This window comes from Pygocentrus nattereri, chromosome 28 (assembly GCF_015220715.1).
Source record: "Pygocentrus nattereri isolate fPygNat1 chromosome 28, fPygNat1.pri, whole genome shotgun sequence".
In the NCBI taxonomy this organism is placed as follows: domain Eukaryota; kingdom Metazoa; phylum Chordata; class Actinopteri; order Characiformes; family Serrasalmidae; genus Pygocentrus; species Pygocentrus nattereri.
The window spans coordinates 11288933-11307108 of NC_051238.1; the positions used below are offsets into that span (position 1 = coordinate 11288933).

The 18176-nt window shown below is 40.8% G+C and overlaps 2 protein-coding genes across 5 annotated transcripts in view; both read left to right on the forward strand.

Moving 5' to 3' along the window:
- Positions 1–3804, forward strand: part of rapgef1a (Rap guanine nucleotide exchange factor (GEF) 1a) — a 44096-nt gene extending 40292 nt beyond the window's left edge. For all 3 annotated transcript variants that reach the window (XM_017716114.2, XM_017716115.2, XM_017716116.2), the window contains one exon: positions 784–3804. In XM_017716114.2, the coding sequence (XP_017571603.1) occupies positions 784–934 (151 nt within the window). In that variant the 3' untranslated portion in view covers positions 935–3804. The remainder of the gene's footprint in view (positions 1–783) is intronic.
- A 2950-nt stretch (positions 3805–6754) lies between these two features.
- On the forward strand, positions 6755–18073 carry anapc7 (anaphase promoting complex subunit 7). 2 transcript variants are annotated; one of them, XM_017716118.2, is made up of 11 exons: positions 6755–6846; positions 9145–9331; positions 10859–10978; positions 11114–11225; positions 12755–12908; positions 13729–13871; positions 14099–14216; positions 15081–15277; positions 15602–15826; positions 15999–16149; positions 17028–17217. In XM_017716118.2, exons 2-11 carry the CDS (start codon positions 9245–9247, stop codon positions 17215–17217), a joined length of 1497 nt encoding a protein of 498 aa, XP_017571607.1. In that variant the 5' UTR covers positions 6755–6846; positions 9145–9244. The 2 variants fall into 2 exon arrangements, with proteins under 2 accessions (XP_017571607.1, XP_017571606.1); XM_017716117.2 differs by lacking the exon at positions 6755–6846 and adding an exon at positions 6866–6966 and having other exon boundaries at positions 17028–18073.
- The last annotated feature ends 103 nt before the right edge of the window (positions 18074–18176 follow it).

Genomic DNA, 18176 nt, shown 5'->3' on the forward strand with positions numbered 1-18176 from the left:
TTTAAATTATCAGACGGGAAGAAAAATGCTTGGTGCAGAATTTGCGATAAGAGGCTGGTGTACCCTGGAGGCACGACAAATTCATTGAAGCCTCTCAAATACGTAGTATACTGATATTTATCTGCATACCATGTGGTTGGCTACATGCCTGACAGCACAGGTATTTTCAGTTGCACCAGTTAGCTGAATTGTTGGTGTGTAGAACTCTGTAATATGGACAGCAAAGTGGAGATTTCTGCTTTTAATCTCATTACCACAAAATTTACAATTGTATGCAAACATTTGGGTTAGATTACATATTTTGCTGATTTTTTACATGAAAATAACTTCACACAATTACTGTTTATTAGCTAAATTTAACATATTGAGGAAAAAAAACAAAATATGCCCTGTGCGGAAGGTATGGGACATTTTATATTCAGTATTATGTTAAACTTGGCAAATAATTAGAAATTGTGCACTGAAATTAGGGAGGAATGCCATATTAAGTGTGTTCTCTGTAGAGGATGTGTAACTTATTTTTACTTTGAAAATCAACAGATCATGTCATCTGACCATGAGTGTTTAAACCTTTGCTTATGACAGTTTGGACAATCAGTGTAACAAGGAGTTGTCATTGGATCATATGAATTCTTTAGGTTAATTTCACTGGCTCAGGGTCTAAATAGGACTAGTTATTTTGGAAAGCTGCCTAAAACAAACTCATACATGTTTTTAGCCTGTGAATATATGTGAATATCTTTCTTTCACCCTGTTCTGAGTCTTGATGGTTTTCTTTTACAGGCATTATGAACTCAAACACAACGATGACATTGTCTCCTTCTTCAATGACTTCAGTGACCATCTCGCTGAGGAGGCGTTATGGGAGCTTTCTCTGAAGATCAAGCCTCGCAATATCACACGACGCAAAACAGAACGGGAGGAAAAGACATAGGGGTCCGTTCATGAACAGGACTCTGTTTAAAGCGAGCATTGTGGACACATGAGAAAAAGCAATTAGAGGTGACTGGGATGGCAGCTACGAGACTGGTGGGATACTGCATTTCCGCAACAGTTTACAGGACCTCTATATATTTGTGTGTATGTGTGTGTGTATGTATGTATGAGTGTGTGTGTGTATGCGTCTCGGCACTGCATCTTGTGAACATTTGGGTGGAAGAGAGTGCAGAGCACAAAGATGTGACTAGACATTTGCTCCTGAATCCTCTCTGGATCTAGTATTTAACGAGATTCATGTTGGACGTTGTGATGTGGAACTTGAGGTGATTGGCTCTCGCCATTCAGATGCATGACGTTTCAGTGTGCCAGCACTGTGAGCCAATGGAGACTGTGCCTCTGTGGCACCCAGCCTGTGAAACGGTGCCATCATTTCTGAGGAAATGGCTTTAGATGGTGCAAATGATGTTCCACAACTATGGAGATTTTTTTATGGAGAAAATGCACATGGACGACTGTTTACTAAGGACTCTAGAAGGAGTGTTGTATGTATTTACGATCCCAATTTTAACAGCTTTCAGCATTTGGCACTAGGTCTTGGTATCTGTATACAGTTATTATTATTATTATTCTTGTTATTATTAATAGCATGATCCAAATGCTTATGGGAATTTCAACTGGCTTAGCACTTTACTTGGCTTAAAATGTTTACTTTAATAAGTTTTCGTCGTTGCCCCACTGAGATAACCTGGTTTACTCTGAGCTGGCTGGATTGCTAGTTCTGTCCTCACTTCCCCTTTGGGGACCTATTGGACCTCAGTGATTCTTCCAGTGTCCTCTGCTACGAAATGCTCCGGACATGTTCTTAGTAACGCTACCCATGCTAAAAAGCTGAATAGAAATGAGAGGCGCTCTTCAAATCAAGTCTTCCAGCGATTATTTATTAAACTTCTTGCTATTTTTCAGGGAAATGTCATGTTTTTGAGTAAGTTTTGTGAATTGTGTAGTTAAATTCGAATACTCATCACAGCTAGTAGTGTACCCTACCATTTCTTGTTGTTTGTGGTTATTGCTAGAAAAAAAAGCTGAGGCATTTACAGATAAACAGGTAATGCTGTCTATCAGCTGAGAAAGATCCATCAAAGGGTGTGAGACTATGTCCAAGATGTTAACAGTTCCACAGCACATTTCATTGAACTTTTACAGTGTGCGCTCATAACCTGATACCAAGTGCCTAAAGCTGTTCAAATGGTGGGATGATTTCTGTCCTTTATTTTTGTATAATGCAGTTCTCCTTTGGGGTTTTGTGTTTTTTAAAGGATTTTACACAGACACTTTTGGAGAGACTTATTCTCCCTTTCTCTCAACGGTATGAGAAGCGCTCGTACATGCACTTAAAAGCTGTTCTTGAGCAAAAGAAAAAGGCTGTGATGAGGGTCAGACAAGCCAGTGCATACATACACACAGCCATACATAGAGGACTAAAGCTCAAGTCACTCTCTAGGGTGTGAAAATAATGGGTACTGTGAGAGGAACCTCATCCTTTATTAGAATTATCGGGATTTACAATCCCAGTCAGTAATCAGTGCATCTGATAGGTCAGTTTTGAGTACTGAACAGCAGAGGCTTGTGGTTCACAGCAAACCACTCTGTACAACATGCAATAGGTACGTGTACCATGTCAGGCCTGTGTGTGTAATTTCTGATTGTGGCTTTCACAGACCAAGCCTCGATCAGTCCAAATGGAGAAGAGACTAAATGAATTCTCTGTACCATCTTGAAGAAAATGAAAAACATGTACTTCTGTACACTCATCCCTCTGAAACTGCTTAAACAAGACACATATCACCATTTCTTTGGCATTAGTGTGTGAATCATTTCTCATTATCTGCTCCAGTAAAGCACACAATGTGCCTCATTAGTGAGTTTCAGGCATGCACTGTGGCAGGTCTTCCTACTTCAGTTTCACATTGTACTGCTGACCCTAAGCAGGAGCTGGACATACAGCCTGTTTTACATACCAGCATGGTGACTGTGGAAATGAATGATATGCAGTGTTGAGCCAAAAGATGACCACTTGCCTAATATGCTTTTGGTTTTTCATGTGCCACCAAAACAGCTCTAACTTGCTGCTTCCAAGACCTCTGAAGGGTGCCCTCCTGGTGCCATCACTTCCCCTGGTAAACAACAAACACGTACCTTGAGATGTGTGTGGACAACAGGATTCATTGGCCCTTCGTCCACTGCTCCAAGATCAAGCTCACATGCCTATATAGGCGCTTTCAGTGGTTAGCAGAAGTTAACATGATTGGACTATGACTGGATCGCTCTCATGAATAGTCACCACCGCTGACCAGGAGCACACCTCAAGCCTCGTCATTTCAGACATGGTCTGACCCGGTCGTCCAGCCATAACCTTGGTAATTTAGCCCAGGTCTTTACGCCTGCCCATTTCTTCCGCATCCAAGACGTCGACTGCAAGAACCAACTCTTCACTTGTCGTCTAATATATCTCAGACTTCTGCTCCATCTGTGAGGGGCCATAATGTATTGGCTCTTCAGTGCATCTCATGATATTAGAGAGGAATTCAAAGTGATTCAGAGTTTTGGATGTGATGTGCTTTGAACGAGAAACAGATATTTATAATAATTTTATTATATTTTGTAGTGATTTTTTTTTTAATACAGCCAATGACTGTTATGTATCTTCTGTTGCTTTTACGTGTAATGTTGAAGGTAAAATAATGGCATATCCAAGAAAGATTAAGTTCTGTATGTCCTTACAATACCTTGTATGTATGTACCTATCCACCAATAATGTGTTAAAAAATAGTTTTAGGCCAAAAGCTTATAAAACATTACTTCAATCACCAGGTAATCCCACAAGCCAGTCTTTTGCCTATCGTCAGAGAACCTTGTGTGTTTGGTCATTTAACGTATCCACATCTACAGTGGTGCTTGGAAGTTTGTGAACCCTTGAGAATTTTCTATATTTCTGCATAAATAGGACCTAAAACATCATAAGATTTTCACACAAGTCCTAAACGTAGATACAGAGAACCCAGTTAAACAAATAACATTATAATATAATATTATACTTGGTCATTTGTTTTTTGAGGAAAATGATCCAATATTGTGTATTTGTGAGTGGCAAAAGTATGTGAACCTGTAGGATTAGAGGTTAATTTGAAGGTGAAATTAGTCGGGTGTTTTCAATCAATGGGATGACAATCAGGTGTGAGTGGGTACACTGTTTTATTTAAAGAACAGGGATCTATCAAAGTCTGCTCTTCATAACACATGTTTATGGAAGTGTATCATGGCCCAAACAAAGGAGATTTCTGAGGACCTCTTGCAAAAGTTTATTTCCCATCAGGCTGATAAAAGCCTCTGCATGCAAGAGTGGACAACCAGGTAGCCAATCAGAATTGATATGAAAATCTCAACGGTTGTGGTCAGCTTATGAGTTTCTGCATTAATGGAAAAGATGAGAACAATGTCATTTAAATCTGTTCTCTCAAGAGAACCGTTTCACATAATACCTTGCTTTTTAGGGAGCTTTCAGAGGCATTAAACATCTGACGTCTGGTTCCTATCGCCACCACCGTGAACAACTTTGAGTCTTAAGTTTCTTTAGAACAGAGCATTTTACATCAAACCAGCTGCAAAGCCCTCCATGTGCTCGCCAGAGGTAGCCTGACTGCCATTAGGTACCGAGATGAGATCCTCAGACCCCTTGTGAGACCATATGCTGGAGCGGTTGGCCCTGGGTTCCTCCTAATGCAGGACAATGCTAGACCTCATGTGGCTGGAGTGTGTCAGCAGTTCCTGCAAGATGAAGGCACTGAAGCTATGGACTGGCCCGTCCGTTCCCCAGACCTGAATCCGATTGAGCACATCTGGGACATCATGTCTCACTCCATCCACTAACGCCACATTGCACCACAGACTGTCCAGGAGTTGGCGGATGCTTTAGTCCAGGTCTGGGAGGAGATCCCTCAGGAGACCATCCACCACCTCATCAGGAGCATGCCCAGGCGTTGTAGGGAGGTCATACAGGCACGTGGAGGCCACACACAATACTGAGCCTCATTTCGACTTGTTTTAAGGACATTACATCAAAGTTGGATCAGCCTGTAGTGTGTTTTTCCACTTTAATTTTGTGTGTGACTCCAAATCCAGGCCTCCATTGGTTAATAAATTTGATACTGCTTAGAATTTGGGATGGAGAAACTGGTCTTAAAGGATACAAAAGGAGCTTCTACCTGTTCATGGATTTGTTCAGATCTATCAAACTAGATTTTTTCCACACAAAACTGCTGGTGTAGATAAAAGAATAGGGTCTGGGTTTGAGGGTTATTTCAAGATTATTAGAAATGCTAATTTCTTGAAATGTCTGCAGAATTAAGTTGTAAAGAAAGCCATTCAGAGTGGTTTGATGTGAAATGCCCCAATCTAGAGAAACATCCAGAGTAAGACATGTTTACAGCAGTGGTGATGGGAACCAGAAGTCTGAAGATTTATTACATAAAATGGTTATGAACACGTTCTGAGAAGTTTTTTTTTATAAGTTTTTAGATAAATTGTCTTTTTAATTGATGGAGTAAGGAAAATTAGTCCCTAATCATTCATTTTCTTTCTTTTCTGATTTTTGTCATTAAAAACTCAGAATACATGTGTAGGTTCACTGGTCATTCTGGATAGTATCATTCTGAATCACTTTGTTCACACAATCGACTGAATTATGGAAAAAAAACCTGGTGGAATTCCCTTTTAAGATTTATAAAAGAGTAAGGCATATTCCTGTCATTTTCAATTCGGTCACAGTACTCCACTCACTGAATTCATCTGCTTCTGGGAAGGCTTTACACTTGAAGTTGGAACATTGCAGTGAGGATTCATTTGCATTCAGTTGCAAGGGCCTTGGTGAGGTCAGGTACTGATGTTGTTTTATCAGTTCTACATCACAAACACCACTTCAGCGTATCCCAGAGGTGTTGAATGGAGCTTCATCACTCCAGAGAATGCAGTTCCACTGCTCCAATGCTGAGAGGCTTTATTCCCCTCCAGCCAAGACCACATCAGACATGCTGACTGGTTTGTGTGACTGCTCTAGTGTCCCATTCAAACTACATCTGAATATTATCTGCCATAATGACAAAGCTGTTATGCAGTTCATGAGCACATACATTAAGAGCTAATTGATATTGAATTATGAAAAATGTAATAGTTCTCACAGTAATCCTGTAAACTACATTCAGATTACACTTTTTTATTGTTCTGCTCTGACTACGAGCACTTCATTATGTCATCCAGATTAGATGTATCCATAAACCATATGTCTATGTAACGGGAAAACTTGCTGTAAATTAACGTTGCCTTAACAGTAGCGGTCCTCACTCACCCTTCTGAGGATCTGCCATTCTGTAGATTTCACCTCAGACCTACATGTAAGAACTTCTGAAGGCATGAATTGGTGAGGTCCATTAGGGCTGAACTTTTAGAACTAAAGTCATCAGGAAGGTAGATCTCCATGAGTGGAGCTGGTGACCATCACATTATTCTAAAGCTGATACCTATTCATATCCAACAACTAAATTTAGTATGATTAGGAGTCGTACGTCTTCTGATTAGTCAAAAGTAAGGGAAATGTGTGTAGTTGCACATCTAACAACTTTTTTAAAAATTATTTTTGCCTATGTAATTTTCATTTTTATTAACACTCAAAATGGAATTGTGTTTGTTTTTGTTTTGTATTTTTTTAGGCTGAGGGACTTTTATTTTGAAACGTGAACGCTATTTCCCTGCCATTTTGAAAGAAATTCCCCATTTATGCTCACACATCGCTGCATCCTGCGCTGTGTTGATCGTCGTTTATCTGTTAAGAAAATAACTTTTTAGTGTTTATCGGTAAGATAATCATTAGAAAATGAGTGTTATCGATTATGTGCGGGACATGGCGGCCGCAGGGCTTCACTCTAATGTCCGGATCCTGAGCAGCCTTCTTCTCACCATGAGCACCAACAACCCGTGAGCGAAGACCTACTTCAACCTCAGCTACACTAACACGACCCGCTCTGCTCCGAGGCTCTGTAGTGCAGCTCCGAGAACTTTCCGTGTCTGAGAGTACATATATTATATTACATATTCCCGTTCCACCTTAAGTAGTGCAGCCGTTAACGCTGACTGCTGCACCATTTAAGGTGGAACGGGAACGAGAAGCGGGCGAACAGTAAGCCAACTTTCGTCTCGCAGGTCAGCTGCTTACAGTTTTACAGGTTTTTTTCAGTCGACTTCCAGGTTAAGCAGACCATTGAGCGAGATTTGTCAGACTCGCTAACTTAGTTTACTGGCCCCTGTTACCAAAATAGCTGGCTAACTTCTCTAGCTTAGCTTAGCTTGCTAGCCAACTTTGCTTTTTGACGGGTTTGATCGCAAAAACCACAAACTGACATTTCTGCAGCAAAAACCCTTCCAAGGGCCCGTGTCCCACACGTTTACTGTGCTTTATCTGTGTAACAAACAGTCCTAATTCAGTTTACGTGACCGTTTAAAACCAATCTTCATCCCTCAGAATTAAACAGCCTGTGCCTTTAAGACCGAGTTATGTAAACGAGCTTTGTTCTGATTGGTTGTCCTGTTCGAAAAGCAGCCTGGCGTGAAACACTCTTTATAGCTTCAGCGTGGAAATAAGTTAACTTATCATCCACTACAGAGAACATACTTAAATATGACATCAGTCTGCAACTTATAGTTTCTGTTGATTTGCTGAGTCGAACATTAAAATAAAATGGCCAGTATGTTAAATTCAGCCAATAAGTGGTAACTAAAGTGCAGTAAAATGTGCAGAGCAGTGTTCTCTGCAGAGGATGTGTACTAACGCTGCCTTCAGGTCCTGTCAGAAACACTGGGTTTACAAGATGTTTGCACATGAAGTGACCGCAGTGTCCTGTTTACTAGTGGGAAGCTCTGACTTTTCAATGAGCCCTGAGTTTCCGAATTAGGGGCATAAACAAAAAAAGCAAGGGTAGCTGCTGATGAACTGATTGTATTTGTTATTCTTAAGCCACAAAATGAACACAGCAGACTGAAACCGTCTGCGCATGGAAATACAGATATAAGCACGTTATGTGATGCGTCAGCTGCATAAAACATTACTCTCCTAATAAGCAGCCTCTGCTCTTCACTTTGTTGCAGTCACGCAAATACAGACTGTCTTTAATGACAGAAGACAAAACTAAAAATATTATTTCCAGTCTATTTTTTTCTTATTTCTGACCTAAACCATTTGAACACAAATCAAGTCGTGCTTACAATCTACAGAGTCATAAGTAGGAACTTGAAGGCAGTATTATTTTTACAAAAACAAACAAACAAAAAAAAAGCATCAAATTTGATCAATGACTCTGAAGATTTGGTATACGTCTGTAGTCTATTTGAATGGGGTGCTTTTTGTGACATCACAAAAACATTAAAGGGACTATTTTTGCAGCTTGGCTGCCCCATATGGGCTAGGGCCACCAGCTGTGTAAACAGCTGTATGATCCAAGCTCATGTTCTCCAGTTTAAAGACCCTGTCAGCGCTGTTTGGTGGGCTCATGGCTAACGGGACTCCACTACAGGGGTATTTTAGATTAAACAGTGCATAGTTTTGAAACTTCTGCAGCATTATACAATAACATTGAAAGTGCCGTCATCATTCCAGGCCTCACAGTGGTACAACTCTCAGTATGGAAACCATAGTGTTGCTATAGTGACAGCATTACTAGCGAAGATGGACGGTTACCAGAGGAGAGCTTTAGCAATATCTATTATAAGCTAAATAAATGGCAGGAAGAGGCCCAACGTCTCACTGTTGAAGTTCAGGATCACCCAGTATTATAAAACAAAAAAGTAAGAGAGCAGATGATCCTCCTGCCTTGCATTTACCTTATATGAGGAGTGGACCACCATTCACCATTAATGCTCCCACTATGGCAACACCAACGTGTAAATGCAGCATTAGGCAGTAATGCGGTAGAATCAACTACACACCTCGTATTTAGAGTCACAGGTGACCAAATCTCTCTGTGTTTAGCTGATTGAAGGTTTTTTTTTTGGGGGGGGGGGGCAGTAGTAGGTGCCCTGTTGGCAGAGGCTGCATAAAAGTAAAAACTGGAGTGGCAGTTAATGTGAAATGTTTTTAATGTAATGATGATACTCCTACAGGGAGCTCTTCTCCCCGGCCCAGAAGTACCAGCTTCTGGTCTATCATGCTGATGCTATCTTCCATGATAAGGAGTACAGAAATGCAGCCTGCAAGTACAACATGGCTCTGCAGCAGAAGAAGGTGCTCAGCAAAGCCTCCAAAGTGAGACCATCCAGCACTGGTGGCTCTTCTTCAGTGCAGACTCAGGTGAGGAAGCTCTCTCTGCGGGTACAAACACTAATGGATATAATCATGTTCATATATTATAACATACACTATATTTCCAAAAGTATTCACTCGCCCATCCAAGTCATTAAGTTCAGGTGTTCCAATCACTTCCATGGCCACAGATGTATAAACCCAAGCACCTAGACCTGCAGACTGCTTCTACAGACATTAGTGAAAGAATGGGTCGCTCTCAGGAGCTCAGTGAATTCCAGCGTGGTGCCGTGATCGGACGCCACCTGTGCAACAAGTCCAGTCATGAACTTTCCTCACTACTAAATATGCCACAGTCAACTGTCAGTGGGATTATAACAAAGTGGAAGGGATTGGGAACGACAGCAACTCGGGCACGAAGTGGAAGGCCATGTAAAATGACAGAGTGGGGTCAGCGGATGCTGAGGCGCAGAGGTCGCCAACTTTCTGCAGAGTCAATTGCTACAAACCTCGGATTAGCTCAAGAACAGCGTAGAGAGCTTCATGGAATGGGTTTCCATGGCCGAGCAGCTGCATCCAAGCCTTACATCACCAAGCACAATGCAAAGCGTTGAATGCAGTGGTGTAAAGCGCTGCCACTGGACTCTAGAGCAGAGGAGACGTGTTCTCTGGAGTGATGAATTACGCTTCTCCATCTGGAAATCTGATGGATGAGTCTGGGTTTGGTGGTTGCCAGGATAACGGTACTTGTCTAACTGCATTGTGCCAAGTGTAAAGTTTGGTGGAGGGGGGATTATGGTGTGGGGTTGTTTTTCGGGAGTTGGGCTTCCTGTTCCATCATGGCTGCGCACCAGTGCACAAAGCAGGTCCATAAAGACATGAATGAGTGAGTTTGGTGTGGAAGAACTTGACTGGCCTGCACAGAGTCGTGACCTCAACCCGATAGAATGCCTTTGAGATGAATAAGAGTGGAGACTTCGAGCCAGGCCTTCTCATTCAACACCAGTGTCTGACTTCACAAATGCGCTTCTAGAAGAATGGTCAAAAATTCCCTTAAACGCACTCCTAACCCTTGTGGAAAGCCTTCACAGAAGAGTTGAAGCTGTTATCGCTGCAAAGGGTGGGCCAACATCATATTAAACCCTATGGATTAAGAATGGGATGTCACGAGCGAATACTTTTGGCAATATAGTTTATATGGATATTATATGTGGATATGTTATCTATATCTGGATATTAAATTAAAATTAAATGTTAAAGTAAGAGATGTAAGGTGATGAAGCTACAGATGCTGAATGAAATTTAATTGATAACTAATTTCTTGATAGGTAGGTAAGTAAATAGATAAATGTGTGCAGTGGTGGAATTGGCCAAGTTTTAATGAGGGAGCTGCTGTGACTGTTGTCTTTGCTGAATTTAGTGCTTTTCTAGCATTAAAAATAATCTAGAAATTTTTTTGATCTTTATATATTTAAATATCTAGCTAATGTGTGGTAGAAGGCTGATATTAACAGGCTAGTTATCTCACTGTATAACGTGGCGTAAGTATATAATACATTTGATAATTTTTTACAGAATTTGCCCTCAGAGATTGAAGTGAAGTACAAGATTGCGGAGTGCTACACTATTCTGAAACTGGATAAAGATGCAATCTCTGTGTTGGATGGGATTCCTTCAAGACAGAGGACCCCCAAGGTGATCTTCTCTTTTCCCCTCTGGCTACGGTTCTTTCATTCTGATACTGAAAAAGTACTGTTTATAGTTGTCATCTTGCATTCATTTATTTGTTGTTTGTAACATCTAATTTTATTTTCACTGTGATGACAACAGATAAACATGATGCTGGCAAATCTTTACCGAAAGGCTGGTCAGGAGCGGTCAGCAGTCACAAGCTACAAGGAAGTTCTGCGACAGTGTCCTCTTGCACTTGATGCCATTATTGGTAAGTGACAGTGAGGTGGAATCTTTATAGATAAATATGTAATATCAGTAAATAGGTCAATATTTACATGATCAGTAAATTGGTCAAGTTAAAGCCTGAGTCCTGATCTAATCCATTCCACCAGGTCTTTGAATCCAAACCTATATTTTGTTCCCTCCCAAACCCAGTTGCCTTTAAACAAAGACCAAATTAAAGTCAACCTCATGTCCCTGGTCATGTTAAGTACATGAATTATAGCATTTATATGACAAAGTTCTTGTTTTCTCATAGTCTTTGGTCGAGGTATAGTGACTTTTGCCCTCCTCTGAAGTGTCTTAGATTCCAGAGGAAAGTAGCATTGACCATGTTTCCTCTCCTCATCTGTCATGAAGAGAAAATGCCCAGCTAACTCAGAGACCCTTCTGATTTCACTCAAATATGCCACGGTACAGAAAGAAACGGTGTTGCAATATCTGATTCACGTCGACATTAAACTCCACATTTGTTATGATGGAGACTGTTGTCACCATGTAGGGACATTGACATCTGATGATTAGGCTGTCATACACGTCCTCTCCCGTGTTGTCCCCTTAAGGGACTCCGTGGCCAAAAACTCCTCTGTTATCTCAAAACTGTCATTTATCCCTCTGATAAAAATGAAAAGCTGAGCAGGGTCCTTTATATCATTACTTTCGTCCAGTGCCGAGGAATAAAATGTAAACGACTCCACTTTTTTGTTTAGCTTGCTAGCCAAGTCTTCGTCAGTTAGCTCAACACGACGAGTCGCTGTCCTGCGTGATCAGCTCATTTTTTCAAACTTGTTCTTGCTCTCAGGACACAAGATTTCTGCTGTCTCTACCATGCACACTTTGAGAAACTCCCCTTTGGAGAAAGGCTTGCTGGTCTTTGCTATTTTGAATACCAGCAAATTTGAATGCCAGCAAATATCTCGCCTTCGTGGTTGTTTCTTGGATGGCAGTTTGTCGGATAAAGGTGTTTTGCTGAGCCTGCAAACCAGCTGCCAACCTCTGAGCAGTAGCTGTCCACTCTTGCGTTGACAGGTTGTTAGCATAATTGGTGGAAAAGTGACGGCTAATGTTGTTCTCCTTTAAAACCGCAACGGTTTCGTGGCAAATCAGACATAAAGCCTTTGATCGGACTTCGGTGAAAAAGTATTTAGTTGTCCATTCCTTATTGAACACTCGGCGCTCACTGTCGACTTTTCTTTTCTTTGGCCCACTCATGGTTACAGGTGGGTTCAGAAGCAGAGTAATGAAGGAGAGAAGCCCCTGGCTCCGTAAAATCAAGTCAATGTATCGCTGTGCCTAATGCAAATGAACGCAGTCAAAATTATGATATGATTGATTTGAACAGTTCTGTACCAATCTTCCGTGGGCCGGATCAAAAGGGCCAACGGGCCAGATGTGGCCCGCGGGCCGTGGTTTGCTCACCCCTGGTATAAACTTTGTGTAATGAGTGGTCTCATGTCCAGTCCCATTGGGTACAAGCTGTGTTTATTCAGTAAGATGAGTGTGTGTGATGGCTTGCAGGGCTGCTGTCTCTGTCTGTAAAGGGAGCTGAGGTGGCCTCTATGACCATGGATGTGATTCAGAGTATCCCCAATCTGGACTGGCTCTCTGTTTGGATCAAAGCCTATGCCTTCATCCACGGTGGAGACAATCACAGAGCTATCAATACTATCTGGTGAGGAGCGTTCTGTAACATTTATTCCTTAAGCGCAAGGGACTTTTGGATCTTTCCCCCTTTTTTCAGGCCCATATGTAGTTTTCCTGTGTTTTAGTTTTAAAACAAAAATCTTCAGTTTTCGTGCAGAGTTATTGGGTCGGTAGTGACGTGAGGTTTTTAACAGTGCTGTGGTGTTTACTTGTTTGAAGATTTCTGCATACATACTGTAATTGGTAGCATGATCTGCTGAATAACTAACAAACAAAACATTTTTTTTGTTTTTGTCAAATGGGTAAAGTGCAAGTGTAGATCAGTTTGTTAGATGTACACTAGTGTTCAAAAGTTTGAATCACTGTTCAGAAGTTTAGAATGAGTAGTTTCGTTAAAATAAAACCATTTTGGTTGTAGATAAATGTATGAAATTATGCTGATATATTAGTCCTGTGCAGATTGACAGGTTTCAGATAATTAGTAGGACACTTATTAAATTTATATAAAAATTATGATATTTAAAATTACGTCCAATGATAAGATACCATCAAGAATGATGTACTAAAATTACTATATAGAACTCATCATGTCTCAAGGCCGATAACACACTAATGCAAAGTCTACCGTTTGGCAAGTAGATGGTAGAATCTAAATTGATTTTGTACATTATTATTGTGTATGTAAAATAACTACATTGTTAATATGACAAGGCACAAACAGAGAAAATACCCTGTAGCCTTAAAGTAGGTGGGGCCAACTTTAATGATACAAGAAATGTGTCTGTTTACTGACTGGACATTTTTAAATGGTTCGTCTGTTTTGTTTTTCTTTCCCTTTTTTATTTTAGCTCCCTAGAGAAGAAGTCTCTCCTCAGGGATAATGTGGATCTGTTGGTGAGCTTAGCAGATGTTTACTTCAGAGCTGGTGACACAAAGAACGCCATCCTAAAATTTGAGCAGGCTCAGATGCTTGACCCCTACCTGATCAAAGGTACACAGCAGTGTATGCTTTCCTTGGCCTGGCTTGGTGACACTGGTTGCCTGAAACTGTAATGCAAGAAATTTAAGGACACTTGTTTTAGAATCGAATGAATTATGACTCTGTACAGCGCTGCGTTCCAGTGTGCATGTCCATCATATGTACATGCTGTGGTGCTATGCTTTGATTACTAGAGGTTGCCTGAAGCTTTAGCTCATACTTTGTGCTGTTTGTTATAGGCATGGATGTGTACGGCTACCTTATGGCTCGGGAGGGACACCTAGAGGACGTGGAGGTTCTGGGAGGTCGACTGTTCAACATTTCTGATCAGCATGCTGAGCCCTGGGTGATATCTGGGTGAGTAAGATGAGTCCTGCTGTTTTCTGCTGACAGAAAATATCTATTTTTAATCCTTCTGTAAAGGTGGGCTATATGGCAAAAATACACCATCATGATACTTCAAGACCTTTTTATAATGTGTGACAATACTATCAAACTATGAATACAGTGATCTAAATTGTAATATCTTTATGTATCGAGCACTTTTAATGCCAGTGGCACCACAAAGCACTTTCAGACAAGTGATAAAAGTATAGCAGTAACAGTAATATAAAATATTAATTTAAAGTCATGTAAGACAATGATACAGATTAAATTAAATAATAAATTATAAGTAGTTTATTAAGAGATGTAGAATAGAAGCATAATAACTGCCTCTCCACATTTTCTGTCTTTTATGGATAGTGCTTCCAGAAGGTCAGTATCAGTGATGTTCTAGATCATTTAGAGCCATAAAAACTAGTAGCAGAACATTAAAATCTAAAAGATACAGGCGGTCAATGAGGTTCTTTCACTCTTATTCAGTGTTTCACGTACTGCGCTAAATCCAGTTAAACAGGACAAATTATTCTCACTTTGCACTGAAACATGCAGTTGGTCTGTGTTCTTTAAATTGAGATCCATGATGCGCATAGAAACCGTGTTGTGTTAGTGTTGTGATATGACCTCGTTTATCATACTAACAATAAGCATCATTTTGCCCACTTCTAGTCTAAGACTCTCAGCCTTAGACTCTTGTGTGCTAATTCCTACGCCCTTAATGAGAAGCATTGTGTGCAATCGCAGGGAAAAAAACCAGACACTATAACACACAAATGGCCAGTCAGCCATGCCCCGAAGCTCTTTCTCAAGTCTCTGACTGTTTCCTATTTTGTCTTCTAGGTGTCACAGTTTCTACAGTAAGCGCTATTCTCGTGCGCTCTACTTAGGTGCCAAGGCTATCCAGCTCAACAGTAACAGCGTGCAGGCGCTCCTTCTGAAGGGGGCAGCGTTGCGTAACATGGGTCGAGTACAGGAAGCCATCATTCACTTCCGAGAGGCCATGAGACTGGCACCCTGCCGACTGGACTGTTATGAAGGTAAGAGAATTGAAGTGAAAATTGGTGCTTATCCTCTACACAGAACACACTTCTACATGTTTTAATGCACAGTTACTGTTTATTTGGTCAATATGTGTTTTGTTCACTTTGAAACACACAACACACTTTCACTAGGGGCCTTCAGACTTTTACAGGCAAATGTTAAAACACTGGGGAATAAACTAGTTTTCAGACGTTGACTGACACCGGATTATTTATTATTCATATTATTTGAATATTTATTTTGTGATCTCGTGTCTGGGTCTCCCACACAATTGGAATTCTTTAATCTATCATCATTGTAACTCTGTATTCTTATTAAAGGGCTGATTGACTGTTATCTGGCGTCTAACGGTATACGTGAGGCAATGGGCATGGCCAACAACATCTATAAGACACTTGGTGCCAATGCTCAGACACTGACCATCCTGGCCACTGTCTGTCTGGAGGACCCAATGACCCAGGAAAAGGCAAAAACTCTGCTGGACAAAGCTCTCGCCCAACGGCCAGATTACATCAAAGCTGTGGTGAAGAAAGCAGAACTTCTCAGTAAGTAACCAGAGCTAAGAGGAAATGTGCTCAGTCATGACTAGCACTTCTGCGTAGCTCACCTTGATCTCATATTCTATCACCACCTTAATTATAATTAACATTTCGATTTTCCTGACCTTGTAGGTCCCCCTTTATATCAGCTCTGATATTATGTGTTTGTCCTGTTCAGGTCGAGAACAGAAGTATGAGGAGGGTATAGCACTTCTGCGAAATACACTGGCCAATCAGAGTGACTGCATGCTACACAGAATGCTGGGAGATTTTCTGGTAGCTGTGAATGACTATCAGGAGGCCATGGACCAGTACAGCATAGCTCTGAGGTAACCACTCCTTTTACTAGCCATTCTTCGGAGAGCACCTTTAACCATCAGAGACCCAGACTGTGATTTTGTGAATATATTTGCTTAAAATTTTTCCCTTTTAAATCTGTTTTTTTAGGAAGACACTGATCATATATAGTAAGATGAATTTTTAGAACTACGGGTTAAAGTTTAATGGTATGTAATATTTTTTAACACAGTGTGTGATGTATAAAATAAACAGAAGGTCTCTGAGAGTTAAGCTTATCTGACAGTTCTTCAGTGATGTAAACTTTCAAGGCCCATAGGCTCGGAAACCTTAATTTTCCAAATTTTTATGAAGAGAGTTTCATGATGTATGTACATGATGCATAATGTACTATTCACTCTAAAGTCAAAGCTAAGCTGCAATGTTTTTAACTCATTGTTTTTTGTGATGTCACAAAAACAAGTACATTTACATATATCCACAAATACATATATCCAGTTTACAGCAGTTTTAGAATTATTCCGGAGTATTTCAGCTTTTTGAATGAGGCACGATATAGGGCAGCCAATCAAAATGAAGGTCATTTACAGGTATTAATCTTAAAGGTACAGTAACAAAAATGGAAAATGGGCATGTAAATCAATTATGATTGTTTTTTAATCAAAAACTTGCACGAATGTTATATGGGGAAATATACAAGAAGAACACAGGAGCTGGGCACTTTAACCTTTCATGGAGGTAGCTATCTGCTGATTCTGTATGATTAATGATAAATATTCTTATAGTCTAGATATTTATTATACTTTTACCCACTCTATAATTTGAGGCATATGGCAGGAATCAAATCAAGCTATAAAAGCTACATAGTTTCCTTTCCCACCGATTACACTGTTGTTTTCTTGTATCCCAGTCTGGATCCCAATGACCAGAAGTCTTTGGAGGGAATGCAGAAGATGGAAAAGGAAGAAAGTCCCACAGATGCCACAGTGGAGCTGGATGGGGACGACATGGAGGGTAGCGGAGAGGAGGGTGACCTGGAGGGCAGTGACAGTGAGGCAGCACAATGGGCTGACCAAGAGCAGTGGTTTGGCATGCAGTGACATCATCGATCAGAAGTGCTGAACACCTCAGAGTAGCAAAGCCGATCTAGGAGCACCTGCCTGCTGCCTCCTGTCTTTATTCAGCAGGGTTTAACGGGCGTAACCTGATCCTAGATCAGCATCATTACTCTTGAGGAATTTGACACATAATATAGGAGTCCTGCGTATAAAATCTGGTGCAGTGCCTCCTGCTGGCTGGGAGTTGTGGCCGAGCAGGCACAAGCAGAGAGAACAACTTTCTTTCCAAAGTTGAAAGACTGATAGCCATGCCTGAACATGGAAAATACTGTTATAGGTGGTGGTACAGGGTCATAAAGAGCAGCCTTTATGAATGATGAACCACTGCAGAATGTGTAGAGGAATCAAAGAACCATCATTTGTGTATGTTCTACCTCTACATGTGATGTGTGTGTGTGTACTGTGCTGCCACCTGCTGGCTCATTACACAAATGAGTGGTATAGGACGCACTGCTTGTGTTCTAATTGCCTGTGTTCTGATGCCCCCCCAGTCACTTTTCTGGTATTTTTCCAGGTGATATTAAGAGCTCTCTCTCTCCTCAGACCATGTTTTTACTGAACTTTATGAACATGACAATAACTACATTTGATGTTATTGTCTCAGCAGCCTTTTATTAAGAACTTCAAAATAGCAGTCATTTAAAAGGACTAGAACGTCTGCTCCCTGATGGCATATATATAGGCCAAAATTCACCAGTTGAACTCATGTATCCTGAAGTGCTCTTTGTGGTGTTGCTTTTTTTTTTTTTAAACGTTTAACATTGTATGGTATTGTAAACTGTGAATAATACTATTTTTGAATGTTAAGGAATAAAAATCATGACAGATATTTAGTAAATATCAACTCTTGTTCCCTTTTTCTCCATCCATCTTCTAAGCCGCTTCTCCTTCAGGGTTGTGGGGGGGGGTGCTGGAACCTATCCCAGCGGTCATCGGGCGGA

Excerpts from the sequence above, each read along its gene's own strand:
- anapc7 (XM_017716117.2), top strand. The coding sequence starts at position 6,866 with ATGAGTGTTATCGATTATGTGCGGGACATGGCGGCCGCAGGGCTTCAC. Across the intron at positions 9,332-10,858 it reads CTTCTTCAGTGCAGACTCAG|AATTTGCCCTCAGAGATTGA; the intron begins GTGAGGAAGCTC and ends AATTTTTTACAG. Across the intron at positions 15,278-15,601 it reads CCGACTGGACTGTTATGAAG|GGCTGATTGACTGTTATCTG; the intron begins GTAAGAGAATTG and ends TTCTTATTAAAG.